General features: G+C 35.6%; 5 protein-coding genes and 1 pseudogene across 14 annotated transcripts in view; 2 read left to right on the forward strand and 4 right to left on the reverse strand.

Moving 5' to 3' along the window:
* LOC105131531 (vacuolar protein sorting-associated protein 4B-like) overlaps positions 1–506 on the forward strand; it is a 4,580-nt gene extending 4,074 nt beyond the window's left edge. For 6 of the 7 annotated variants that reach the window (XM_011034543.1, XM_011034539.1, XM_011034544.1 and 3 more), the window contains exon 9: positions 132–506. In XM_011034543.1, coding sequence (XP_011032845.1) covers positions 132–257 — 126 coding nt within the window. In that variant the 3' untranslated portion in view covers positions 258–506. The remainder of the gene's footprint in view (positions 1–131) is intronic. The other variant, XM_011034546.1, reaches the window with a different exon arrangement.
* Positions 507–705: 199 nt separating this feature from the next.
* Positions 706–3,435, reverse strand: LOC105131530 (DAG protein, chloroplastic-like; annotated as a pseudogene).
* A 694-nt stretch (positions 3,436–4,129) lies between these two features.
* Positions 4,130–8,140, reverse strand: LOC105131528 (hippocampus abundant transcript-like protein 1). Of its 2 annotated transcripts, none has more exons than XM_011034537.1 (14): positions 7,678–8,140; positions 6,979–7,090; positions 6,655–6,767; positions 6,447–6,569; positions 6,129–6,301; positions 5,955–6,030; positions 5,704–5,790; positions 5,392–5,472; positions 5,270–5,302; positions 5,055–5,108; positions 4,903–4,944; positions 4,574–4,652; positions 4,419–4,489; positions 4,130–4,338 (listed from the first exon to the last, which is right to left on the reverse strand). In XM_011034537.1, the coding sequence occupies exons 1-14, from the start codon at positions 7,867–7,869 to the stop codon at positions 4,240–4,242; spliced, it is 1,335 nt and encodes a 444-aa protein (XP_011032839.1). In that variant the 5' UTR covers positions 7,870–8,140; the 3' UTR covers positions 4,130–4,239. The 2 variants fall into 2 exon arrangements, with proteins under 2 accessions (XP_011032839.1, XP_011032840.1); XM_011034538.1 differs by having other exon boundaries at positions 6,979–7,133; positions 7,678–7,765.
* A 2,562-nt stretch (positions 8,141–10,702) lies between these two features.
* On the reverse strand, positions 10,703–14,037 carry LOC105131527 (nifU-like protein 4, mitochondrial). Of its 2 annotated transcripts, XM_011034536.1 has the most exons (7): positions 13,936–14,037; positions 13,736–13,831; positions 13,307–13,468; positions 13,041–13,216; positions 12,277–12,380; positions 12,062–12,173; positions 10,703–11,122 (listed from the first exon to the last, which is right to left on the reverse strand). In XM_011034536.1, exons 2-7 carry the CDS (start codon positions 13,827–13,829, stop codon positions 11,054–11,056), a joined length of 717 nt encoding a protein of 238 aa, XP_011032838.1. In that variant the 5' UTR covers positions 13,830–13,831; positions 13,936–14,037; the 3' UTR covers positions 10,703–11,053. The 2 variants fall into 2 exon arrangements, with proteins under 2 accessions (XP_011032838.1, XP_011032837.1); XM_011034535.1 differs by having other exon boundaries at positions 13,736–14,035.
* A 1,773-nt stretch (positions 14,038–15,810) lies between these two features.
* Positions 15,811–22,889, forward strand: LOC105131533 (uncharacterized). Of its 2 annotated transcripts, none has more exons than XM_011034548.1 (6): positions 15,811–16,324; positions 17,062–17,773; positions 19,706–20,075; positions 20,541–20,910; positions 22,161–22,375; positions 22,497–22,889. In XM_011034548.1, the coding sequence occupies exons 1-4, from the start codon at positions 16,072–16,074 to the stop codon at positions 20,589–20,591; spliced, it is 1,386 nt and encodes a 461-aa protein (XP_011032850.1). In that variant the 5' UTR covers positions 15,811–16,071; the 3' UTR covers positions 20,592–20,910; positions 22,161–22,375; positions 22,497–22,889. The 2 variants fall into 2 exon arrangements, with proteins under 2 accessions (XP_011032850.1, XP_011032851.1); XM_011034549.1 differs by having other exon boundaries at positions 20,553–20,910.
* Positions 22,792–27,392, reverse strand: LOC105131532 (Zn-dependent exopeptidases superfamily protein). The gene is made up of 10 exons (XM_011034547.1): positions 27,131–27,392; positions 26,959–27,025; positions 26,552–26,687; positions 26,071–26,343; positions 25,753–25,897; positions 24,953–25,192; positions 24,450–24,582; positions 24,147–24,328; positions 23,182–23,294; positions 22,792–23,025 (listed from the first exon to the last, which is right to left on the reverse strand). Exons 1-10 carry the CDS (start codon positions 27,314–27,316, stop codon positions 22,920–22,922), a joined length of 1,581 nt encoding a protein of 526 aa, XP_011032849.1. The 5' UTR covers positions 27,317–27,392; the 3' UTR covers positions 22,792–22,919.
* Between the last annotated feature and the right edge of the window lie 440 nt (positions 27,393–27,832).

Here is a 27,832-nt window from a genome sequence, read left to right on the forward strand (position 1 = left end):
CCCCCCCCCCCCCCCTCTCCTAGAATGGCTGGCTTCGCGGGAGATTCATTTTAATTTGTGACTTCTAGCTGCATGCATCCTCTTTGGTGACACACAATGACAAGATGCATTTGAGATCAATGACTTTGCAGGTCCTTCCACCACCCATCACAAGAGCAGATTTCAACAAAGTGCTTGCACGGCAGAAGCCAACAGTGAGCAAAGCTGATCTTGAGGTGCATGAGAGATTCACAAAGGAGTTTGGAGACGAGGGCTGATGACTTTGATGAAGTGGAAGCAGAGCTTTGATTAATTCATAAATACAAGTAATGCATAGTTTAGTTGAATAATTATCCATCTCTGTTGGCTCATGTTTAGAGACAAGTGTTCCTTTTTGCTCTCCTCAATCACTCAAGGCGATAGTTTGGAAAGAAGAGAGGCTGCAAGGTGAACCAGATTGAATGACTGATCAATGCATGTAATGTTCAATGGTAAATGTATATATACAATATAAGCATTTTTTGCTATCCTCGTCCCCTGATTTTATGTCCTTTTGTTTTATTTTGGAAATCAATATATACATGCACAATCTTCAAAAACAAAACACCCCAGTTGGTTGGTAAAAAGACGAGGATGAAATTTGCCTATGAAATACTGCTAAAGGAGACAAAAACACGACTTTTGATCATGGATTTTGCATGTCCCAGTAAAACTATGGAAAGGTGCTAGGGCGACAACTACTCGATGCATATCTTATTACTTTATATAATGTAACAGCAGAGATTCTTCGGCTTTGAACCATAAAAGAATTTGGAAACATATGCAGCAAAAATCAATGTTAGAGAAGAATATTGATCGATCTTTAATAACAAATTTACCATGGCAAGATGAAGAAATGACTACAGTTCTCCTGTGCACCAAGAATTCAGTGCACAAATTTCACGTGGCTGGCGATTATAATGATCCACCACCAGAAGGGCTGATGCCTCCTCCCTCTCTCTCAGGCCGTTGGTCTTGGTTGACCCCTGCTGTATCTTGGTGGGTTGCTTTTGGCAACATCAACAACAATCATCCAACCATTGATGATCTGCAATTAGGGTTGACAGAATGAAAGTCAGCCTGACTGCTTGGACGGTTAAAATACAAATGAAGAGAAACAAGGACTTGTATGACACCTACCTTGCCATTCATCAGCCCTCCTCTGTCGTGTACTCTATAAATGCATATCTCTTGGACCTCTTAGAAATCTTGTCCATTATTATTTTAACTGTAAGGAATATAATGCCATTATTTCAACTTTCCGGAAACAACAGCAACATAGATGTCAACAAATTACAGAAGGCATGGCATACCTTCGACAAGCTCACCAAAGCCCTCAAAAGCTGTGTGCAAGGTTTTCTCGGAAGTATAAAATGACAGACCTGCTCGGAACACGGATTGCCAAGCACGTGAATCAATCACAAAGCTAGCTAATCAGACAAATGTGTATCATGCAACTTTCATAGGAGGCCAATATTGAGATTTTGCGTGCAAAAAAAACTTGTGCTATCTTGCAGTCAAGTATTTTAGAAGCAAAAGAAAAGAACTGGAGATCATAAGGTCAATAGAATTTGATTTGAAGATGCAACATACCAGTAATAAAAAGTTTCTTTGTTTTTACAGGAGTTATCTGACTTGCTTCTGAAGGATCTGCCGAACTGATAATGTGATCGCCTGGACAATTACGTGTTAACATTACAGAAGAACCATTTGCCATGGAATAAATTTGCAATCACATTAAACTCAAAATATTGACAATGGGCTTTTCTGAAAACTCAAATAAGGGTATCATAACTCAACATCCAGCAGCAAATCCAGATGCTAGTTTCATAAAACTAACAATTGCGTATATTCCACTAGCAATCTTAGTGCTAAAAAAAAGTAACAAACCTCCATAATCCTTGTTTTCTGACTCAACATTCTTATCTGGCTGAACAGATAAAACACCAGGGACACCTAAAAACACAGAAGGGTATGTCATTAAACAGAACACGAAATGCCAAACAAAATTTCAATTCAAAAGGTACAAACTAACCAGCTAGCTCCTGTGCACATTCCTCGTCAAGTTAACAACAGAACTGAAACATGATACGCATTCCTCGTCAAGTTCACAACAGAACCCGAAATTCGATTGCCATGAAACATGATATATACACATTTGAGCATCCTTCTCGCTGCAAAAGAAATCAAATTTTCACTTTCATGGTATATAACAGCAAGTAGATTGCATTCTTTCTCAAACACTAATACCTAGTTTCCCATGACATTGGTTAGTATTTGAGCATGATAATCAACCATTTGTGCCTTTGTAACAACTCCAACTGCTGGCTTATCAATTTTAACCAGCCAATGTTTTGTATTCCCTGCAGGAAACAACAAATTGTTTCCAATTTGTGGATTTGATAATGTACTCAACCTGACACCTAAACAATAATCTTTTTCCGCGGAATTATAATCCGGGTCAGGCCTAACTGATATAACCCCAGGCAACCCTACAACAGACACATCCATAACAATCAGGAAACATCTCAAAATCCACAATTTTTGCGTTAGTATCATAATTCTCAATTCATTGGCGCCAAAAGAGAAAGAAACTTACTGGCAAGTTCAAGGGAAGCATCTTCATCAATATCGCAACAAAACCCAAAACGAGTGTGACAAGAAGAATCATACATACACATTTGAGCATCCTTCTCAGTGTTCAAAACCAATAAAGCAACAAACTTGAGGCCAGAAAAACAACAGATACCAAAATGGATCATCGTTAAAAACACAAACAACCCCCCCCCCCAACCGACCTGCCTATCACTCTCTCTAGAGTCATGAAGTAGTAATCAATGATTTCTGGCTTTGAATTGACACCCTTTGTGGGACTTTCCATTGGAATCATCCAGTGTTTGTTAGTTTTAGTTGAAGTTGGAGTACATGTTGATGTTGTTGTGGCTTTTGTTGATAAAGAAATGCAAGAAATGAACGATGAAGAAGATAAAGAATGGGTTTTTATGTGGTTCTTGTTCTCTATAGGGCTGTAGAGTTTGAAACTTGAAGCTTTAACCGGGAGTTTCTTGGATATGGAGGTGAGACTGGAGATGGATAATGAAGGAGAGAGTGTTTCCATGGCTGTCTCTAAGGTTTCATTACAGACCAGACCAAGCTCAGGCTATTGTTGTTAGCTGTTCAATGTTGTGATAGCAGTAGCAGAATCTATCTGCCTTTGATATTTTTTAGGCGCTTCGAATGAATGATGATCGTTAATGGCCATGTCAAACGACGAGCCTTTCTGCCTTGATGGGTGAGACTTGAGAGAAGTTGATTTGCAGAGTGACTAGTGGTTTCTCTTCGAATGGGCCATTTATTTTAGTAATGGCTATTAAACCTGACTGGTAATGTACCGAACAAGGGCATAATTCAAGCCAGATTTCATTATAAGCTAGTTTGAAAATTGATTTGATGTGGTTATATATATATAACACCGCGATGCATTTTAGTTTTTTAAAAAATATATATAACAAAAATATCATTTTATTTTGAAAAATAAAATGATATCATTTGATTTGTATCATTATAGTTTTTTTTAAATCAAAATAATATCATTTAATTTTAAAAAAACAAAATAATATCATTATGAAGGTACAATCATAAACCATCGTGATAATGATAACTATGGTATTAGAACAGTAATAAATTGTTCCTAGAAAGCATAGTCATGGAGTTCAAAACTTTACTATTGAACCTAACCAATGTTATAATCTCAAGTTTAATTTCCTGTTTTTTTTTAATTTAAAAAATTATTTTTTTATTTTTTCTTTGCTTTAAATTAATATTTTCTAATCATTTTGATAAATTAATATTAAAAATAATTTTTAAAAATAAAAAAATATTTTTTTAATACTTTTATGAAACTCTTAGGATTCGAGAAAAACTTGGTGCTTGAAATCCAGTCCAAGGATGTCCTGACAATTGAAACTAGAATTAAAAAAAGGGATGTCCAAAACTTTCTGTTCCTAGTAATGTCAATGGATAGTTAGGCCTTTGGGTCAGTCTCCATTTAACTGGAGTGCAGAGGTATGCCGTACGCAGATTTGAGATGTTACAGGGATAAGATGAGAAATTTTTGCCAGGAAAGTTTTTAATTTCATTGACAATTAGTTTATTATATATGCAAGAAATGCTTGGACATGTACATGATCTGGCTGTGAAGAATAATAGTTTGGCACTCGGTTAACTTTCACGTAAGAGTGGAGCTTCGATTTCGTCTTCCGGGTCATGGCTCAACTTTTCGTCCGGCTTAAGTAGGCAAGCAAAGCATAAAGCAATCATCTGAGAAAACAAAATAGCTGGTTGTTAGTTGGGAGAAAAGGAGAAAGGGCGATGGAGGGTGAAGTTGTGCAAGGCTTTACCATGCTTACTGAAGCAACTATAATGCTGAAACCTTTGCAGTCGAAAGGGGCAGTGCTAGATAGGAACCATGCTGAAACAAAATTCATCAATGAGCAAGCAAGATGGAATGCTTGTTGTAATAACCGAAGAAAGAATGTTGACATCAGAGACTCACTAGTCAATGGACTCATTGCGAGAGGGGATAAGAAACTTGCTATTGACTGGACACCAGCAACAAATCCCTGTGTTTTTCCCTGCAATAAACCAGTGTACTAGAACATGTAAGCAATGTATATAGGTCATTCACAAATATGCAGACGTTTAAAAGCACTGTCAGAGACTCGTAACGCAAACTCTAGCTTGAGCCCAAAATTAAGAAAGGACGCACTGCAAAGCTGCTTCTGCCAGCATCAAAAGTTGGCAAATTTGCTCGTAGAAATGGAATAAAGGCAGAAGATACTAAAATACTAAATGTTCATGCCAGACTGCGCTAGTTTTGCAAACCTGATTCATTGAGCTTGAACCTTTGGAAATAATAGCATAAGTCTGCACGTCAAGCAATTCAGAACATAAACAACGACAAAATTAAAGTAGTCAGTGATGACCCTTCTTCTCTGATGTTCAGAAGAAAAGAGAGTGAGCATCATATTACTTACAGCAGGCTTCACGAGGATATAAATGGCTCCAAATGAGGCACTCAAGTATGGCACCTACATTAGGCAATAAAAAATGTATAAAGAACTTTGTATACTCGTTTAAATAAAGCGGTTGCCCCAGAGTGGCGAAGTGGTGGTTCAGGATAGAAATTTTTTATTTTTTCAGAAGTGTCATAGGAAATCTAACTTTTAGGAATTGGGCAATAGGTACATACCCAAGATGCCCACGCCAGGCCATAGAGCAACCCCTGTTCAGAGAAAAAGAACCCGTTAGAATTTTCTTTTTATTTCTCAACATGTGCATTGGTTGCTGAGATGGTTGGGAGTGGCAACTTACATAAGCTATTGATGCAAGTAAGGCTAGAGATAATATCCCTCCCTCTCCGACCAATGGATTGAGAAGAGGAAGCACCAAAATCTAGACACCAGACAGAAAACAAACATAAATTAGGCAACAGAATCTCTCAAGTTCATTGAAATTCCATTGAGATCCTATGATGAGCTGAGAACAATGAATAAAGGGTCCACATATAAAGCGGTTGATTTACATGTTTCCAAAGAAAGAGCCCAGCAATTTATATTTATTTAAGCACAGTAATCCCTTTAGGTTAGTAAATGAAACAACAGAAAGATTATCTCCATGTCATACCTGAGAAAAGATTGCACCGATTCCTACCATCGACAGGATTTCCGAATATTGATTCTTGTTAAAACCAAACACTGCCTTCAGATAGAACTGCATAGGTAGGTTACAAGCAATCAGGGGATCTAAATAGAAAGAGAGCAGAGCAGATATGCGCCACCAAAGAACATTACAATTAAGGCCAGTCCTTGTTTTCCAAGGGTTTAATTTCTCTGATAATCAAGATTTAAATAAGGGTAGACATAAAGGGAACTTACGAGTAAAACTGAGCTGATGCCAGACATTCCCAGCTCATAGAAGAAGGAAACAAACGAAATGCCTCTAAGTGTAGGGCTGAAAAAATGAAAGGTAAAAGAATGTTGATTTGCTCAAAAAACAAAAATAATGCAGCAGGACAAAATAAATGAATGTATTTGAAGAGGAGCAAGTACCTCTCAAACACTACAGCTGCAGCATCTCTCATTGATTCATATCTTTTGTGGGCAACATTTATTATCTTAGTCAAGAAGGTTGAATCTCGATCCCTCTTTGGAACCTGTTCAACCGTCTCAGCTAGAAGAAAATGCATATAAACTGGACTAAAGATCAAGAAAGCAATTGAAACCTGAAACAAAAGGCTTAATTTTATCAAATGATGATTGCAGATGATTTCTAGAGTACAAAATAAAAAAAAATCAAAAAAAATCAGCATATGAGTATGAAAAAACCATGCTGCTAGCTAGTTTGAAAATCTCACAGAACCTACTTACCACAAAAATATATTGCTCAGGAAGAAAACGTGCCAGAAGATTGCCTAAGACATGAGAAGCAGAAAAGAAACCAGTGATCCAACTAAATGCTGCAGCTCTGTTTCCTTCTTCGATAATATCTGCCTGCCAAAGGGATGAAACTGTGATGCCCCAATATCCTTAACCATGACACGATTCTTTTATTATTTTTTTGGTTGAAAACTCTTACCGCATAAGCAACAGCAATGCAGAAAATACTTCCTTGACTTATAATAAATGAAATTGTCCGAAGCACATAGTACACATACACAGATCCCCTCGATTGGTTCCAGGCAAGCACAGCTGAAACAATAGAAAAGGAAAATAGAAAATAAAATTAAAAAATCAGCAGAATAATCATGGTTGCAGTGTGCCCGTGTTAACCTTCAAATAAGTTAGACTGTGTGTTGCTTCGCTGCATATATCCATAACAATGAATTCAGTATTCTAAGTAGAATATACAAGCCTTCCATAAATCCTAGTTTCTGATCAGAAATGCTCATCTGGAACATACCAAAAGGGAATATGGATGTTGATACAGTAATGAGGAGAAGCGGTTTGCGCCCATATTCATCAGCAAGCTGGCCTAGGAATGGTAATACCACCATCTTGAAAATTCCAACCACCTACAAGCAGAAGGAATCATCTCTTGCTTGAAGAATTTTAATCCTGTTTTGTAATCAATCAGTTTTGAGTGCTGGGTTAAACATGAAAACCACACACTGCAAATTTCTTCACCTGAATTCTAATTACCCTATTTAGCATTACTGAAACACAAAATCATGATCACCCTCAAATGTGAACCCAGGCATGCCTTAATTGGCTCAAAAGATTCACATGGGAAGTGCAGATCAAATAATAGAAAACAATGAATATCTGACTCGATTGTTGGGGAAAAAAAGGGTAAATCCCAAAATTCTAGAATGATCCTGCCTACAACCTAGTATCCATACATGAGGAATACATTCCCTTCCTCTCAAACCTTTGTTTTTTTTTTCCAATAAATGAAAACCGAGAAAACGGCATTTCCCACAAACCCAATTAGCAAAACTTCTTAAATTATAAAAATTAGTGCTTAATCAGCTCCAAGCCGTAAAACATATAAAAGAACCACAAAATTCCAAAAACCCTATTTCCGTTCTTTCATTTTTTCGCAAACCAAGCAAACAATAGTAAAAATACAATAAGCAGAGCAAGCATTTCTTATGTTTACCGTTTGTTGGAGACCACTGATGTAAATAGCCTCGGAGCATTTAGTCTGACCAGGACACAAAGCAGAAGTAACAACATCGACAAGAACAGAAACAGTCATTTCCTCGGCGATCCAATGAAAACATAGTGGCAACAGCAAGTGTGCTAAAGGCCTAAGCTCTTTCAGCCCGCCAACACAGTCCTTAAACATCATAACTAATATCTCCAAGAATTGAGCACTGGCTTTTTCTTGCAAGAAACAAAAGAAATTAACCCTGACAAAGATGGTGACAAAAAGGGATACAAGATGAAAATGATAGTTTTGACACGGCCATGATAAGGGTTTTCCTTTCAGCAGTATTTAAAGGGTGACAAAACCCATTAAGTTCAAGTCTCTGACTGAGATCGTGTTGTCCGGCTAGTTGTTCATCAAAGATATATTAAAATGAGATCTTTTATCTTTGTTTTTTTACATCAACATATTATAATTATAAAAAACACTAAAAACAATAGTTTAATGTTGTTTGAAATTAAGAAAAGTTAAAAATTAAGATTAAAAACTGAAATAAAAGCACTCTCAAACACACTTGTGCTAGCAACATGAATTCACGTGCTGGGTTAAGTTTGTCGTGTGTCAGTGGTCGAGTTTGCCTGTGGATGTCTGGATGATGATTGAGTACAGAGTACTTGTGATAAGACGGCCATGGATCAGCCCATCTGGCCGCTACTAGGCATCATTGTAATTAAGAATGGATGATGGATAATCTGCAAACGACGTAACACTACCCAACTACCTGGCCCAACACCGATCATTGCCAATAACTACACAGCGGTGGTGGGCCCCATTGGAGATTGAAATCCTTACATGTTTTCAGATTGGGATCGAGATCCTCAACTTCGGGATTTTAAACGTGGTAAATTATTTTGTCGACCTCTTATTGAATTTGAATAACATTGCATGATAAAAAATCAAAATAGAGTTAGGCCGAACTGCGGTGAATATTATTTTTTAAAAGTATTTTTATTTAAAAATATTTTCAAATAATATTTTAAAAATTAATAAATAAAAATAATCTTGAAATAAATAAATAAAAAACATTAATTAAAAATAAACGCAACTCAAAACAGAATTTTTTTCAGAAGATTAATAAAGAGACGTGGTTAGATAAATTCAACTTAAGATTTGGATTACAACAAAAAAAAAAAGAGAAGTAATGGGAAGATCTTATCATTTGTTTTCTCTTTCATCCCTTTTCTTCTTCTTAGAGTCATCATTAAGCATTTATGTATTGACCACTATAGGAAAAAGAAAAGAATATGCTTCCTAAGGTAAACATTTGGGTATAGTCTTTTTGGTGATGATTTGTTTTGACATGGATGGTTTTATGATGCAGTGACATTTTTATGTGATGAGATGTGCTCGAAAAGGATATCAATGAACCCATGGTTCTAGATAGGTTCTTGGTCTAGAAAGTTGATATATTTTAGATAATTTTTTAAAATAATTTTTTTTATAATTTTTTATATTAATATATTAAAATCATTAGAAATCACTAAAAAAAATATTAATTTAACATCTTTTCAAATCAAAATGATTTTTAAAAAAATCTAAAAATAAAAAGAAATTTTACAAGGTAAACTTTAAAAAATTGTTTGTTCAAGGATTTATTTAACATTTTTATGTTATCATTTTATATATAATGATGATTTCACCAAGGATTAGCATAACTTGGCTTAGTTTGTTTAGGATTTTTTATCTAATTGAAGTCAAAACCGATCTAGTAAAAATTGATTTGTTTGTTTTTTTTAGATTAACTGGATGTTTGAGCCAGTTTGCGTGCACCACGACTAATTTTACGGGTCCTGAAATTAACGACTATGTAATCCTTCAGTGACCATCATATAAGCAATTAAGAATTCAAACCTGAGACCACAAAGAGAAAAAATCCCTTGATCTTAAGCAATTATTATTTAACCACTACCTAAATAGTTAAAATTGATTTGGTTTTATTTGGATCGGATGTGAATGAAAAGTTTAACCACCCCGGTATTCTTGCCATATGTATATAATTGTTATAGATCCTATAAAACAAATCTAATAATCTCATCTCCACGATGAATATCTAGCAGGTGAATAAGACTTCTTACCGAACCTAACTACATGCGAGTCGTGTACAAATGATGTTATGGGTATGATAAACAGGGCACTGAACCATTATCATCCCTATTTATAACGAGTTTAAGGAACAACCCTTTTTGGTGGACACATAAAAATAGACAAGAAATGACGCGAAGATACTAAGCCATTAAACACAGGAAAGATTGTCTTTTAGAACATTCATCATTATGGCTCCAGCTGCCATGACGATGTATATATGTGTTGCCTCAAGGTGAAAAGTCTGCTCCAACCTCACTTTTTTTCGCAGCTTGTTAAAAGGTGTTTGAAAATGGTTGATTTTTAAATGTTTTTGTTTTAAAATATATTAAAATAATATTTTTTTAATTTATAAAAATTATTTTTAATATTTGTATAACGATCAATCTAAATCTTTATCTTTATAGTAGCTTATAATTTTTCTATACCGATCTGGACATCACAAAGCTCTGTCTCAATTGTAATTTGTTAAATAATATTTATATAATTTTATTTATTAAAAATAAAATATTATTTTTAGTTTAACCTATATATATTTTTATTAAAACTAAATATTTATAATATATAAATTATTCAGAATTGAAGTATTTTTTCATGCGTCACCTTAATTATTTTAACATAATCACTGAACATGAAAAATGATGTTTTTCAACCAATTGAGTTCATGGCCCTCGTAGCAATTCCATCCAAACCCAGTAATTTAAAAATCCATATCCAGTCATATTCAAAATGGGTGCGGGTTTGTACATGGATAATAGCTAAACTGACCATAAATATCAACTGCCATCCCTAAGCCGGACTCAAGAAACAGTTGACTATGCCAGCATGACCACCACGGGTAGAAAACCACGGCAAGGCAATTCAACCATCCGTCAACTGCTACCCCAATCCATGCAGTGAAGTTTATCAATGTCATTGGTAGTGGAAGATTGAGAGAATAAGAGTAGAAATACAGAAACTTCTTTTACAACGTCCCAAGATAACAAAATTAAATGACAGAAAAACCGATTTTCCGCAAGTAATACAGTGTTCATACAGCTCTACATTCTTACTCTTGCACTGCAATTATATTTATTTTACATGAAAATATAACATATGCTCTACCGATATCAAGTTCATTTGAACCCATGAACTTTATTTGCTCCTGTACAGAGAGGTATACTGGAAGCAGGGAAGTACTGTTCTTTTAGGGTCCACTATACATCAGGACATGTTATGTGAAAACGGGAAAAAAGGACTTTGACTACTCTATCTGGCTTGCCAGTGCTGCGTCCTCATCTCCAGCATCCAATTCTTGTTCCACACCTTTCACCTGAATGCAGAAGATTTTCATGAGTTTAATTGACAGAAATGCATGGGAAGAGAAAAGAGTTGAATCCCACTCGCAAGTTTACCAACTATTAATAGCCAGGGAAACAAAAGATGATGTCAAGCAAAATGATGGGCTATGTAAAGCGTTAAAGCAATGGCACTAGCAACAGTGAGACATATATGGTAACACAAAACTTATCGAGCAAGGAAGCTAGAAGTTTGGAAGCACACAATTCAAGAGGAGATGCGGAAATGTGTACCCATATTTTCCTATACAGAGAGAGATGGACTGAAACAATAGAAACCACTTTGCAGATGGTCTAGTTTTTCTCATTATTTCTATGGCCAATTAATCCCTTCAACACGATTTCTTTCTAAACATCATCGTTCTTTCTTTCTAAATGCATGTTAACACTCTCATCTTTCTAATTTCTTTAAAAAAAAATGTTAATCACTAGTCATAATGCACTTCAGAACATAATAATCTATTCAAACAGTAGCACAAACTAGATTTGTGTACTTAACACAGGAGGGACATAGTTAGGAAGCTGCACCCCTGGGTATCTTCAAGAACTAGCCACGAATCAATTAATGCCATAATTTATCTCCATTATCCCAAAGCTTTGTAATCAGGTTTTAATGCTTTCACCAAATGAGCATTTGCCTGGTAAGTTCTATAACTTATGAATATATGCAGAGCTTGTCATGGCATTAGTTTTCATTGGTTTCATTCTTTAGTTCTGTTCATACATGCTTAAGTTAATACATAGCAAACTCACAGGCACGCAAATTACAAACACACATTCCACCCTTAAAAAGTGAAATCAACTTAGGAATGCACACCACGTTTTGAACTTTACCGCAGAGCCTGATAAGAGTTCAAACAAAAACTGTGATTTTACATCACTTGGAAATCTCAAACATGATTTTCACTTGTTACCTCTGGTACATAATGCATCAGCATATTCTCTATTCCAGATTTCAAAGTGATGGAAGAGCTCGGGCAGCCACTGCATGCTCCTTGCATTGTCAATTTGACTATCCCAGTTTCCCTAAAGAGAGAAAAAATACAAATTTCAATTAATTATAAGAAACAACGTGGATTGTTCATTCAATACGCTGTGAACATGTTTAACCATGAGAAGAAAAACCTACTCATCAAAACCCCGATACTCAATATCTCCACCATCATCCTGCACTGCTGGTCGAATACGAGTCTCCAACAGCTCTTTAATCATTGTCACAGTTTCTGAGTCGTCCTGTATTGGCAAGCATTAATATTTTCATATTGAGTGCTTAATGCTCTATTTAAATTAGTTAAGATCATTAGAGAATAAACAATGAAATCCTCCAAAATCCCAGCTATTTTCAAGTGAAAAAAGATCATTAGAGAATAAACAATGAAATCCTCCAAAATCCCAGCTATTTTCAAGTGAAAACATAAACTATATTCAGCTATTTTACAGAAATCTACTACAGCAGAAATCTATTGAACTTCATACCAGATACATAGAAAATGGATGAAAGCACTATTCAATTGCTCATGAAATAAATATTTGGCATATGGGTACTGAAAAACTGCATAACATGCTACATCCATGTTGATTAAATATCTTATTCCAAACATTTGGATTTTCTCAGCACAACTATGAACCAGCACCACCACTGAGCTAAACTCGTGAAAAAGGGAAACTGAGAGGGGGAATTAGAAAGAGAACATAGTTATACCTTGCTATAAGTTCATGCCCAAGGGAAACTTTCTGTAGGAACCTAAACTTGGATTTTTCCACATAAGTACATAACAAGGACCACCCAATGTGAAATGCAAGCTTAAATAACAAAGATGTGAAAAAGCATATTACGAACAAGCAAGCTTCATTTGTGTGGACTGCTGGAAAATCAGTACACTAAAGATATACCTCGCTAATAGCCGTGTCCTTCGCTGCAGCAGTTTTTGAGTCTAGAAACAAAGGTTCTCCAGAAGAATAAAAGTCCGTGATTGCTGCAAATATCTCAGGTTCTAGGAACTCCCAAGAAGCATCATCTGACTTTGTTACGGTGACAAAATCAGATCCAAAGAAAACTCGAGTGATACCTATGGAAAAACAACACAGGATACAGATTAAAAAATTATAAACAATTGTAGCATAAGGTTAGCCTAAGAACAAAACCAATTCTATCTTACCATCAATTTGGTAAATAGATTTCGCCATCGGAGAATTCATAGCTGAACGAGCATTTGGGAAATCCACACTCCCTACATACATAATTGGCTTCCCAGGATGAAACATAAGGGATAATGGATTCGGTGTGGACTGGGTTTGTATAAACATTGTCCTCCTCTGCGCTGCACCGACCATCACAACTAAGCTTAATTAACTCCACTGAGTCTTTAATTACAAGGCCAGAAAAAAGCATTGTGACCTCTAGAATTCATAACTTTACAGCATATCCCATGACCCTCGGATAAATTCTGTAGCATCCGATTTTACTTATCTTAAAACAAAAGACCCTTTACATGTCTTAAAACAACAACTAACATAGAACATAAAAATTCAAACCGCAAGGTAGAAATAACAAAAAGTAACAATAATTTCAATCAAAACAGACCAACCTGTCAAAAGGGTCCATTTCTGTGGATGCAAAGAAGACTTCAACGTCTTGCAATCAGAGAAAGCACCACCACGGTTGTGCAAGAACGGTGCCATTGCTGATGAAACATGTATAAAACGGCAAGGTGTTAATCGAAACGTAGTATTGATTTCTCTGCAAAGTTCGAATCTTTTTTGGTTTAACAAAGCTCGCGATATTAACCTGCCAAAACCCTTCATTGTTTTTCTCTTCTTGTGCAGCTTTGAATGGGAAATCGCTGCAGAGAGATGCAAAGCTTCGAGCCTTTTAATGGTTGCGGTGTTATTGTAATTAAGAGGATAAATGAGGGTAGATAAATTGAAATTGGGCAACGGATCGGCACCTCTGGCGGCAGGGAGTTGGGTGGTTGTGGACCGTTGAATTTAAGAGATCCTAACTGGAAATTTGGAAGTGCGCTTTGATCCTTGTGTTTTGTGAAGTCTACTACATCTTTAGTCCTTGTCTATTAGTGCACCAAGGCTAATTCCAGCTAAATATCTCTTAGACCGTGTTTGCTGAAAATTAATTTATTTTTTAAATGTTGTTTTTAAAAAAGAAATTTTAAAAAATTAATTTATTTTTTGATATTTGATGATATATAAAAATTAAATTAAAAAATATTTTTTAATATTTAACTATATCAGGAAAAGTAAATTGAAAATAATTTATTAATGTTTTATTTTTTAAAATTTATTAAAAAATAAAGATTAAATCTGATAAATAAAAACGTTAAATAACAATTAATTTTAAAAAAATTATAAATTATTTTAAATAAAATAAAAAATAATCGAGATATAAGACCAAATCTTATATGTAAAAGAATTTCAATTTATAAATGAACAAGAGAAAAATAAATAATTACTAGGAAAACAAAGAGTAAATATTTTGTAAAAATTAAATTAAATCAAATTTTAATAAATAAAATAAAAAATATATTCAAAAATATTTATAGCAATAAAATATTCAAAGATCAAATTTAATATAATTAATAAATAATAATTTTTTTTTTATTTTTTCTTCACTTTTAAAAGTATATTCAGTACAAGATAAAAAAAATATTTTTTAAAAAATCAAGATAAATTTTCATTTAATTAAAAAATATTCTTCATCAATCAACTTTCATGAAAAAACAAATACAAAAAAAAAGTAATTTTCATAAAACTAACAGATATTTAATCACCAAATCATGCTAAATTGTCATTTTATCCCGTGTTATTAAACCACGAAGAGCAGCAAAGAATAAAATGATAATAATTTTAAAGATAATTTTATCTATTGTTTTAAAATCACATTAAACACGTATCTAAACAAGATAATAAAGGATTGTATGATATTTTTATTATGAAATATGAAACGTGTTTATCGTTTTTATGCAATGAGAACTTGAATATTATTTTTTTTGGATTTCCTTGATATAAAATTAAAATAAATATGATGGAGTAGGATAACAGCTTTTAAAAAGTTTTCCAGCCCGGCATATCGATTAACGAACAAATCTTTAATTGTTTGGATTATTGGATAATTTTTGATATTTTAAAGCTTTTTATTGTATATTTGAGCAAACCTCAAGTATCCCTAAGTTATTGTCATAGTATTAATTTTATATTCAAATTATTTTTTATATTAATTTCTTTTAAATTATTTTAATCTTTGAATAAAGATTTATGTCATATTCCTAAGTTATTTTCATAGTCTTAATTCTATACCCGGAATATCTTTATATTAATTTTATCCTTGAACTATTCTCATCTTTGAATAAAGATTTATGCTAAAATCGTTTACTTGTAAAATAAATAAGAAAATTGAGCATAACGGGAAGTAATAATTAAATATAAATAAACAAGTGAAAATATGTAAGCGCACGCAACGTGCCATTATCTATACGGATATTTAGGCGCAGCCTGGAATTACATTGAGCTTTTTAAATATTATTTTTTTTTATATTTTTAAATTTTTTTTAACTTATAATAAAAAAAATTAAAATAAATTTTTGATAAATTTTTAAATAAAAAAATATTTTAAAGTTAATACCCTCATAAGAGCCACGTGTGACACAGAATATAACATCGCTTGCACTGAAAGAACACGCGCCAGCCCGCCATCGTCAAACCCTATCGTCTCTCCTTCTCTCCCTCTCGGTAGAAAATTCTTTGAAAAACAAAATCACCAAATCACAAGCCCTAGCCTAAATCCACATGAAAACAATCGCCCCCCCCTAACAAACCCTGATTTGATGACTATAACAATCCAATCGCACAAATCCTGACAATCATTCCTTCTCTTTTGTTTCCTCTCTGTTCAGGCCTATCTGCTGTGGTCATGGAGGGCTCTGTGGTGGCGGTGGAGGATCTCGGAGCCCCCGATTCATGGGAGGTGGCTGATCTAGACCAGACGATGAATTGTTTGTCTCTGAATAAAGAGACTAAGCATCAACAGGCTAAAGATCAGCTCCCTCGCTCGGGTTCCGGTCCGGGTTCTTTGGGTCCGGGTGAGAAAGTAACGTATGATGTTGCTAATCAAGTCGATCAGTTTCTCCTCGAGGCCTTGCAGAACACTCGCGAACGCCTCTCAAGTGAGTTTTTTAATTATTTAATTTGTTTATTTGTGTGAATTTAGCTGAATAAGGTTTTCGTAGTATGCGGGGTGGTGTTGATTTTGCTGAAGATTTTGTGTTTGTGTTTTTCATTGGGTTGTAAACGTGCTTAGCGTGTCAGGTTCAGTTATTGTGCGGGGATTGAGGATTGACCTTTGAAGAAAGTGACGATTCTAGATGTATGGTGATGGTGAGAATATAGGAGTAGGAAATTGTTCTATTAGAAACTTTTAGGGAGTGTTGTGTTTAAGGGAATTTTCTGGTGGTTTTTGTTTGATTGCACGAGAGGCAGACTTAGGTGGGTGATTTTCTTAATAATTAACTAGATGGAGTTCTGGTAGATCTACAGAGTGCATTCTTTTCGTTGGATTTATTTTTTGGCAGGGGCGGGGCTGGGATAGGCTAGGGTTATGAATAGAATATTAGGCTGGTTTCAACCCAGATTCTTGAAGAATTTAGGGGTTACAATTTCCTAGTGAAATTAGGTTCGACAAGGGATTTTTTTTAAAGATGCAGTTGTTAATGATTGTAATATAATTAAAACGATCTTTTGAGTTCCTAGCTTCTCTTTATGCAAAAGTCAATGTTATGAGAGCAGAAGGATGGCCTGCTGGTTGTCTTTATTCACATCATTTCTGTCCTTCTAAGTAGTTTTGAGCATCCCTTGTACCCTTTTCTCTTCATCCGAGTAAAGACATGTAATCTCTGTTTTTTAGTTTTGCGGATGGAACAAGACATAGAGAAGTTTATCCGTGATCCAAACCAACAACAACTAGAGTTTCAACAGTTGCCTACTTCATATTTAAGGCTGGCAGCACATCGTGTAGCACAGCATTACTCACTGCAATCAATGGTTTTGTTAGACAATAGTTTACCTGATGGCTCTGGCTCCAGAATTATTGTCTGCAAGACTTCCAACTGCAGGCTTCCCTTGATTCGCCTGGCTGACATCCCTGTGAGTTTGCCATCAGAAGATGGTGATACTGTTAAGGTTGCAATTAAACAGAGGCCACAAAAAGGGTCTCACACTGCCAACAATTCAAATTCATTGAAGAAAAATAATTCCAAAAGCGTGGAGGAAAGAAAAGAGGAGTACAACAAGGCACGTGAACGGATATTTAACTCTAGTAGTTCCACTGTTGGTACTATTGGGAAACCGGACAGTGAACCAAGGTCGCAGGATTGTTCCCAGAATGGTACATTTGGTATATCAAAGTCAGAAGATAAATCTGCTCCAGGTATTCCTGATTTAAGTTCTGGACAGGGTTTAATTGAATCTTCCTCAAGTAACAGTAGATCAGCAACATTAGCTAGAACAAGAATCGAGAAGGAGCCAGTTGGTAGGTATAGACCAAACAATAGGGTAGCCATATTTCGGGACCGTGAGGTTGATCGGAAGGACCCCGACTATGATCGAAGCTATGACAGGTATTTTGTTCATGCTTTTCTTTTGCAATCTTTCCCTTAGCATGTGCTTTATTTGGCAGGGATAGGTTGCCAACTTCTATACGAATCCTCTCAGTGTGGCTTTCTTTTCTTCTGGTGATGAATAATGTCTATTTCCTCATCCTATCACGTTGTTTGATTGAGCCAACCTGATTGCTTCCTATTGGTACCTAATCAATTAAATTTACCAACCAAACATGTATTTACAAGCACACACATCCTGCTGTCCATTAAACTAACTTACATGATATCTTGTGGTCTTTTCTTTATCATTCACTTATGTTTTACATCTTTGTACAAAGCTGTCCTATTGATCAATCACACACTACAAGAGTTCATGCATGATATGTTTACATATTCATTTACATGTGTAGTGACCGATACTCAAAATTAACCTATGAAAGATACAAAACTTCAAGTTAGGACTCCAAAACAATTCGGTTGGTAGCCTATCACCCGAGCCCTCTTTCAATCTACCTTGATTCTCTGAAAATAATTTATCAACTACTAAGGAGATAACCCAGTGAATGATTAAAGAAATAAGCATGGGAAATTTATTAAGTTTTCAACATATATGCCCAACATTATATTGACATAATATTTTCACAAGTAAATGTGTATGACAATTGAATGTCCATATCTCGTATCCATATACTACCCAATGGTAGCATCTCATGTGAAGTAAACTTTACTCTTTTCAGATATCATGTGCAATTATATCAACACAATATTGTGGCTAAAACACATCTTTTACTTTAAAAGAACACATTATACTTCAATCTTTCATAACCATACTCTTATTTAGCAACTATTCAAAACTTAGGTCACACACACACACACACATATATATTCAGCAACCATTTTAAAAAAAAAATCTCCATACATAAAAATATCCAAAGCAATAGGATTTATACATACTTATTAATTTAATCGCTCACCTTAAGCTTTAGCCCTTATTCCCTGACTTTTTCCTTCACTTACTTTTCTTTCTGTTCCTTTCCTTTATATCTCACAATCTATCCTTGGTTTTCTTTCTAACAACTCTATTGAATTTAAGCCTTAATACTTTACAATTTGTTCTAGGAAGATATGGTTTGGTAGTGTTAGTTTGTAAGGTGGGGTTTAGCTCTCTCTTATGTTAAGAAGTGGGGGAAAAAAAGATGTGTTTAATTCTGAAAATTCTGACAGAAAGCACCTCTCTACCTTCGTTTTGACACCTCATAAGTGTGAAGTGCCAAAACTTGTCCTCCTACTACTTAATCATGCAAAAGTTATCCTACTTCACCTGGTTAAATTAGTAATTGCATTTTAACCCTTCTTTCCTTTAGTTATTTGGCTTTTGTCCTGTAATTTTCTCTAATCTTACATAATTTTAAGGAAATCATCAATTATAGTTAAAAGCAAATTTTAGGGTGTTACAGTAAAACAATGCTGTAAATTGTTTCTGAGATTCAATTGCATTTTGGCTTCTCAAGATTTTTTAGGATGGCATGTCTTCACTGATTTTGGCTTTATAACTTCTCTGGCAAGTTGAATTCTCTCCTTTTCCATGTTAACATGTTCAATGTCTGTCCTTTTGATTTGAATTTCATGATTTGCAATGCTATGATAGAATTAGTGGCTCATGGCCCATGAAAACGAGGACTAGCTTTTGATGGAACCAAAATTGTCTTCCAATAGTGATACTGTATATGAGAGAAAGGAATACCTAAAAACATGTATATGTAGTGTGAAGTATGATTATTTTCAAGTCAATAATTCGAGTACCCACCTGTTGAAGATTGCAAATTACTTCATCTAGTCTGGATCTGGAAATTAATTTCTCATGCTTGTGATGTTAATTACCTCACAACATCAATGAGCTTGATATATTTTTGTTTAATAGAGAGAATTTACAATTAAATGTTCTTCCAGGTACATGCAAAGATTTGACCCTGGTTTTGGGTTCAATGGGGGAGGACCGTACACTATCCAGCCCATGTACACTCCTGCATTAAATTACAACACTGAATTTCCACAACTTGGGTCCCGTCACATTTCTCAAATATCTACAGAACACCAACCTCACCATCTCCCTCAACATGTACCAGGGCCCTGGGCCGCACCATCAACCCCTGCAGGGATTGGGTATGGTCATCCTGATACTCTTATACCTCTGTTTAATCCAAATCATGTTGGTGCACGCTCCACACCTGCCATTTATCTGCATTCCTCGCAGTATCCATGTCAACACCCGGGAATGCCTTTCATCCATCCTCATGAACATGTTCAGCCTTTTTCACAGGTATGGCAATTAGAATGGCTCTATTTTCCTAGTATTAGTTGAAAAATCTCTTCTTTTTGAAATGAAAGGGGCCTTTTGGTACAATAGTAAGGTGAATATTTTCAGTTTCCCTAGTTTTTGTGAGATATTTCTGTAGTTCGATGACCCTACATTTAATATTCTACTCATTAATCATATTTGCAATCACATGTGATCTTTCTTGTCATGTCTGTTTGACCAAAGGTGTCTAGCACATCCTATGCAGTGTCCAAAATATCCCCTCTTCCTTCCCTAAAGAAAAGAATGAAATGGGGGAAAGTTTGGATTATCACCATGAATGAACCCAGCTGTTTGATGATGATAAATTTCTCCCTTTAGTAAATTTGGTTTAGTGACTTGCACTCGATGTGATTATTACTGCTTCTGTTCACAAATGTTGGCTTTTGTTTATGGAATCAATTTTTTTTCATCTCTGTGCATGTACAATCTTATCAACAGCAACCTGATGCAAGTTTTGGTTTAGCTCGGCCCCGTTGAGGGGCTTGGGCCATGCCTGCACCCTGCCAGCTGGAACTTAGGCATGAAATATTGATGAGCTGATTCACTCTGAATCATATACGAACTGGCAGGAGTGCAGGCATAGAGAACCGAGTTGGATTGGAGTGGACACTTTTTCTCATGAGCAGACGCTGATCCATTCCACCAATCTTGGTTTTGCTTGAGGCTTCTTCATGTGGTGAAAGACGAAGAAGCTCAAGGGCTTGGCAGATGAATGTACAAGAGCTCTGTTTTGTCACTGATGATGATGAAAAAGAATCGTCAGAGTTGGGTATGTGTGTTCTCAGTCTAATTGAAGGTACATCCCTTTTGTGACTCTGCTCTTCTTGTTATTTAACTCTTGCTTTCAATCCTGGCTTTGTCTTTTGTTACAAGATAAATTAATTCTCCCCATCTCTTGGAATAATTTTTGTTATGCCCACTGATCATGGGATAGATACTGAACGACCATTGAGGCAGCTGTTCATCAGTTGCGATTGACCTGGTTTGGTAGGTTGATTGGTGACCTAGTGCATTTCATATCTTGGTGGGCATTAATCTGCTTAAACTTGGGGGCACTTATTTATCAACAACTCGATTGGATGATTGAATGAAATATGGTCAGATCAACTTGGATTTTTTGTTTTTACTTGAGGACCCGTTGGGGGTCTAACATTGATGATGAACTTTATCTTTGATTGGGGGCAATAGGGAGTATTTCATCAGTACTTGAATATAATTGAAATGTGTGGACTGTCAGGATTGCAAACGCAGGGGGGGCGACTGCCGGACAACCACAATCGTAACTGGTACATGTCTCATCTTCCCCTGGGAGCTCTGCCGTTTAAGCCTTAAAATATGTAAACAGGATAGAGCATCACTGGTTTATTTCTTCTGTGAACAAAGAGACTAAAGGGTCAGTGTTTGGATACACGAGGTATGAATGATTGGACCAAAAAGAGCATGATGTCTATGAAACTCTACAGATAATGGCTTCACTCTGCCAGCGCGCTGTCACATGAAAATCAAAACCTTTCCCTTCCTCCTTCAGGTGCCTCCCGGTCTCACCGTTGTTGCCCCCGCGTTATTCTCTCCGTAATAATTAATCACCTTTTCTCATCCTCTTCCGCAAGCATCTCTGCATTTTCTCACGCATCGAGATTAAGTTATATTTTAATATCAAATAACACATTTTCAAGAACTTTACATTTGTTTTTAATGACTTTTAAAAATGCCCTTTTGTTTGGACTAAAATGACCTCAGTTTAATGATCTTTTGAATGGGTTTTATTTCCAAAATTATCCACATTGGTTTAATGTTTTTTTGGTGGTTTTGAGTAATTTTCATCAAAACATACTAACCTTTCTTATACACAAATGTTGCTTCCACTAGCACACAAAAGTTGCTTTTACGTGCATAATGCTTACTAGTCTGTACTTTTTACGCGCGTCGCTCCTCACAAAATCCACAGGACCCTCGTTGTTTTGAATATGCCAGTGAAGATCCCATGAATTATAGACGCGGTTAAAGATACACGTACAATCAAGTTATTCTACACGGAAAAGGCAGACGTGAGGGCGTTGCAGATGGGATGTCTGCTGTTTTCGGTGAACCATGTTGCCTTCAAGACCATTGTTTTGTCTTTTGTAAGCCGTGGCATGTGGGCGTGCGGGCGTGCGTGCGTGCGTGTATACACCTCTCGAAGTATACGTACCATTTTCTCCCTCTCAACTCTCTTTGTATGCTCTTCTTCTGTAGTTCTTTTCCTATCAAGGCATACACGGGTAGGTTTTTCAATCTCAGTTCTACATGCATAAATTAAATTCCCAATTCCATGTCTCCTAACAATTCGTATTTAGCTAGCTACCATCTTTGCTAATAATCCGTGATTTGGGATATTTTCAGGGGGTAATGGCAACAGTTCAAGATGGAAAAGCTTAACTCACAGCTATACTTGCAGAACTGTTATATAATCCAATAGAATGTGATGCCAAGGAAGAGCTCATTGGCTAAACCAGGAGAATCAGGCGCTGCTGTCCGAGCTGAAGAAGAAACTTTCCAGTGCAAGCTCTAATTCTACAACAAATACTGTCAAATCAAACGAGACCTAATATTCGTTGGTGCCAGAAATCTAGTAACCAGCCCCTCTTTTTTCTGTGCGCGCTTAGTGTGGGGTATACCTAGTTACATGGCCAAGCTCTTGCAAATCGTTATTTTGGAGGTAAAAATGAGCTTATGAAGAATAGAAATATTTTATGAGTAATAAATGAAATCATAAGGTCTCTCTTTTATACCAAACTAGTCTTCTACAGTAAGCCTGCAAACAACTCAATCCACCTCCAGCTTCTTGTCTATGCTTGAAAAGTTCTGATAGAATGCTTTGAAATACTTGTAGGCAATGTCTACATCTTCTTTTGCACATATCTCTCTCACACTGCAGTAGAAACAAGAGAGACGAATAGACAAGAATAAACTATAAGTAAAAAAGTACCCAACATAAGCACCATTGTCTTGTTGAGTAGCTCAATGAAATGCAGGTGTTCATAAAATGTAATGAACTTCATGCGTTATTAGAGAATTAGTACGATACCTGTGCATTGAAAGTTGAGGAATGCCACAATCAACTGTGCGGATGCCAGCACCTGAAGCAAGTATAGGACCAATGGTGGATCCACATCCCATATCATTTCTCACCACAAATTCCTGCAAGTTACCAGTAGTATGTTAGGCAAATCAACTTCATGCAGAGAGTCCAAGGTGAGGACTATAACCAGAAAGTCAAAAGGAAAATAAGAAGTCCATAATATGAAATCATGGAATAGTAGCACAATTAACCGAGGCTACTATGCTAAAGGTTGTCTTGCAGACTACCACTTACTATGGACCAGTCACTTGGTTCGGCAAAGATTCACAATTCAAAAGAAAAATAAAAAAAACCAGACCTATCCTGCTTTACAACAGATTTGAAGTGACAAACAAAACCCCTTTTATGACAGTTTTCAGATTTTATAACTAGATTCCAAAAGATTGAGTTCCATTGTTAAAAGTTAATTAAATCCGAGCATTCTTTTCTTTCTATCACTTTCGTCTCCTTTTAGCCGTCCAGCATTTCTAGTCAAGCCTGATTGAACACATCTTAACCTCTCTTTCAAGCCCCAACACAAATAGGAGGATAAACCTCTTTCCAACCAACCAAATGGTATCTGACACTTCCCTATGCCATCCCGGAACAAAGATTTTTGTTTCTTAAGCAACTAGGAAGGCGAAATCTCTATTCATAATATTGAAATAATGACTTTTGGTGTTAACCAAAATTGACAATTTGATGCCTTCCCTCGGCCTGACATTCCATTCAGTTCACCTGTGCTCAAGTATTTAAAAATCATTGAATCCCTACAGTGCTAACAAAAAGTACAGGTGACAAAATTGCTTCTCCTTGCTGACAATTAAATATCAACTTTTCTAGCGTTCAGCATGCTCATATATTGACCATAACATGAAACTGCTTTATAGAGTAGACAAAGGGTTGGATTGCCTTATTTAATAGGCAATTACCTGAGATGGAAGGTTATGGATTTTGCCAACTTCTTTGAAAAGAAATGCTGTGACTCCACTGGTAGCATACCGCTGATTTGCATTGTGCTTGATAACAAGTCCCTTTTGCATTTCAGGCCGGTGGTGTTCTTCATGCTTTTCCATAAAATTTGGGTGTACTCCATGAGCCATGTCAGCAGATACTACAGAGAGAAGATTCCAAAAGAATTTTAAAAATTTCTGTCAACATAACTGATTGCAGAAAAGAAATACTAGAAACTAATAAGAATTTAATCAATTCAGAAACTGCCAAATGAATTGTACCAAGAAATGACCGCCGAATAGCACGCTCAATAGCCCCTTCATTAACATTATTACGAGCCAAGCACCCAGCAATTTGTTTCATAGCCTGAAACATGGTCGGTGCACCAGCTCCCTGAACTGAACCTGAACCCACCTAAACATCAATAGTTAGGAATAACATTTGTGAATCGGCATGAATTGTAAAAGGAATGAGCTTGGAAACTGCCATAGAACATGTAACAGTGGACTCCACTACTTTCTTCCTACCAATAATAAAGAGACTCTTGATGCTTATTGACAATAATCCAAATGCCTTCCACCGAGTGTCAATAGAAATAGACTTCATGGAAGATAGTTTTAGCTCTTCACCATAAGAAACTGTGTCATCACAACTATTTCCTAATTAGCAAGTAAAAGTCCATTAGCTAGCCAATGACAGCTCATTTCAGCTCCTATCAATCCACAGGCATACAGGGAAGAAATAAATCTCTGTGTTGTGTCACAGGCTGTCTGACAAGAATTACCTCTTCATTATCAAACAAAGCAATCATCCGAACTGCAGTGTCATTTGATAAATCACTGAATGATTCACATGAATCAATAAGAGCTCTTAATGCACAATAACTTGAAGCAAGGTTGTCTAGCCTTCCAGAAAAAATGAACTCATTGTTTCCACCTCCAAGGCAGCTGGGCTGAGTATCACAAACATTCAACTCTATACTCACTATGTCGTCAATGCTGCAACTCAGCTCATCTGATAAAACCTGAATTAAAATAATTGATAAACTTGATGAAAAGTGCTGAAATCAGCTCATGCAGTTGACGCAACATCATACAGCACCAGCTCATTTGATTGGTTCATCATTATACAGAATCAGCTCTCATTCAACTGGTAATCATTATGATCTTGAATTAAAGTTAGATGATAAAAAACCAGCACACCTGCTATTTGGCAGATTGACACATGAAATTTTGCAAAAGAGGAGATGGACAGTCTTATTAGCTGACCCATGAAAGTTTTAACACCCCCCCCCCCCCCAAAAAAAAAAAAAAACAATAGTAGTGCCATGCTGCAATTTTTTATTTTTCATTTATTACAGCACTAACTAGAATCTAAAGTTTCTTTCTTATTACATGCTGTGGATTCTGCTTTTAATTATCAAGGCCTCATCTCGTTATGGCTGCATGGAAAAAAATCTACAGAAATGTTAAATCCCTGATCCACACTCCACGTACTGCCATGCTTTTTATGAACACCTACATTATCTACCTAGGAGATACATTAGATTTGTTAACAAATGACTAGCAAAACAAAAGGAGATACCTGCATCAGAAGCGGATGATGAACAGCTTTTGAAGATTCAGTATTTTTCTCTTTCGCCTCTGAAGAACCTTCTTCAGATTTTGTTGCAAGTAGTGGAATAAGGTGAGTCTCTAAGTTCGGTTTAAAACCATCCTTATTTACTGTGCTGAACAATCCAAGACAAAAAAGAAAGCTGATGAATGATTTACAGCTATACACTAAATTCAAAACGGAAAGAACATGGCTTCAGAACAGAAAAACTACACAATTTCTACCATGAGATAAAATTTGAACACACAAGAAATAAAATTGAGTGAGAGAGCAGGAAGTGGTACCCACCGGTCAAGATGAATGGCGAGTGTTGGTATTCTTAACAAAGGTCTTTTTATTTTAACAAGCTTGTGCAGAAATGAACCATCACTACCTCTCACGATGACCCTTCCTGCAACACTCAAATCCCTATCAAACCAAGTATGCCATAAACCACCTCCATAAGTCTGCACATTAACCATTAGATAACTAGATTTGGACGACGCAGATCTCGGTTTGAGTTTCAAGCACGGACTATCTGTATGTGCAGCTATTACATGAAACCCATTTCCAACACTATACCTGCAAAATTAACAAGACCTTTTAATCATCCACCTGCCAGTAATCCACACACAATTCAACCAACGAGCAAAATAACACAAATCAATCACTTCCCTTTTCACAGAATATCAACTGATATCACTAGTTCCAATAAACAAAACAATTCAAATTCCAATTTCAATGACATTGCTAATATAATCAAAATACAATGCAATCTTTTTCGACTCACTTCTCACCAATAGCAAAAGCAACCAAACAAGACATGTTTCTTGTGAAAAAATATCGTCCGCCAGGCTTTAATTCCCATTCTTCATGCTCATTTAGCAAGTCAAATCCAGCATCAATCAATTGCCTCTTCGCTTCCGCTGCCGAATAAATAACAAAAAAAATAAAAATCAAAGCACCAATCAAAAAGCTCATTTATCAACTCACCAACTTAATAATAAAAAAAATATTTAGCAAATAATTTAGATTTAATTAATCATATCATACTTACCTGGTTATATAACAATTAAAAAATCATACTATTAATAATAATATAAATGCATAAAAATCAATCAAAACCTTTAATAAATTAAAAAATTTAATTAACAACAAAAAATTTACTTTAATTAATCAAATTAAAACAGTAATTACCTGTAGCGTGAAACTGAGTCCATGATTCATTGAGATAATCCAGTAAATCTCCAACAATCGATCCATTCTAATCAAACAGGACAACACGCGTATGAATGACACAAAAACACACTACAAATACACCAAGAAGTATAAATACATATAAATAAGGTGACGTGTACGTATACTATACCTCTAGTGTTCGACCTGGATTGGAAGTGGAGCAGCAGAGAGTGGTGTGGAATTTGCGAGAGCGATGGTGGTAGTGGTTATGAATTGGCGGAATTTTTGAGAGAAATGCGGAGGACCGTTTGATTATTTTTATCGGTGATGGTAACGATGATAGTATTTGCAAGCGAGTTATCGACGCAGCTGCCATTCTTTTTCTTGTTGATTGAAGATACCAGCAAGCTATTAGAGTGCGAGTGAGAGCGCGTGTCGGTTTATTTTATCTGATGCTTGCAACGACAGGTTTTGAAGGATTATGTATATTCTAGACCTTATAAATTTATAATGTAACATTTCGGTCCCTTCAGTTTCAATTGTCTCATATTAAATCAAAATATAAATTGACCTTTAAAAAATAATGAAACACACGTTTTTCTCCTATCAGCACAGTATATAACGCTTATGGGACCACAAAAATCGTATCAGGATCTCCACACGTGTATATATATATATATATATATATATGGTTTAAAAAAATCTTATATTTGAAATTACCGTGAATATTAATAATTAATTTTTAAATGAATTTTAATATCTAAAAATACTATAAAAATAAATTAGATATCAACTAATTTGATTTACAATTTCAATGAGAATAAATTTAATATTAAAATTGATTTAAAAAAATACTAGTTTAGCTTCTTCTTTTCTTGCAAACCTTTAAATA

The sequence above is a fragment of the Populus euphratica genome, unplaced genomic scaffold (assembly GCF_000495115.2).
Source record: "Populus euphratica unplaced genomic scaffold, PopEup_1.0 scaffold24.1, whole genome shotgun sequence".
Classification (NCBI taxonomy): Eukaryota; Viridiplantae; Streptophyta; class Magnoliopsida; order Malpighiales; family Salicaceae; genus Populus; species Populus euphratica.

Excerpts from the sequence above, each read along its gene's own strand:
- LOC105131528 (XM_011034537.1), bottom strand. The coding sequence starts at position 7,869 with ATGATGTTTAAGGACTGTGTTGGCGGGCTGAAAGAGCTTAGGCCTTTA. Across the intron at positions 5,473-5,703 it reads TCGGTGCAATCTTTTCTCAG|ATTTTGGTGCTTCCTCTTCT; the intron begins GTATGACATGGA and ends TCTGGTGTCTAG. Across the intron at positions 4,945-5,054 it reads ATATCCTCGTGAAGCCTGCT|ACTTATGCTATTATTTCCAA; the intron begins GTAAGTAATATG and ends CTTGACGTGCAG.
- LOC105131527 (XM_011034535.1), bottom strand. The coding sequence starts at position 13,952 with ATGAAGGGTTTTGGCAGGTTAATATCGCGAGCTTTGTTAAACCAAAAA. Across the intron at positions 13,469-13,735 it reads GAAATGGACCCTTTTGACAG|CGCAGAGGAGGACAATGTTT; the intron begins GTTGGTCTGTTT and ends TGGTCGGTGCAG. Across the intron at positions 12,381-13,040 it reads AGGACACGGCTATTAGCGAG|GACGACTCAGAAACTGTGAC; the intron begins GTATATCTTTAG and ends TTGCCAATACAG.
- LOC105131533 (XM_011034548.1), top strand. The coding sequence starts at position 16,072 with ATGGAGGGCTCTGTGGTGGCGGTGGAGGATCTCGGAGCCCCCGATTCA. Across the intron at positions 17,774-19,705 it reads TATGATCGAAGCTATGACAG|GTACATGCAAAGATTTGACC; the intron begins GTATTTTGTTCA and ends ATGTTCTTCCAG. Across the intron at positions 20,076-20,540 it reads ATGTTCAGCCTTTTTCACAG|TCTTATCAACAGCAACCTGA; the intron begins GTATGGCAATTA and ends GTGCATGTACAA.
- LOC105131532 (XM_011034547.1), bottom strand. The coding sequence starts at position 27,316 with ATGGCAGCTGCGTCGATAACTCGCTTGCAAATACTATCATCGTTACCA. Across the intron at positions 24,329-24,449 it reads TATTCGGCGGTCATTTCTTG|TATCTGCTGACATGGCTCAT; the intron begins GTACAATTCATT and ends TTCTCTCTGTAG. Across the intron at positions 23,295-24,146 it reads TCCATAACCTTCCATCTCAG|GAATTTGTGGTGAGAAATGA; the intron begins GTAATTGCCTAT and ends GGTAACTTGCAG.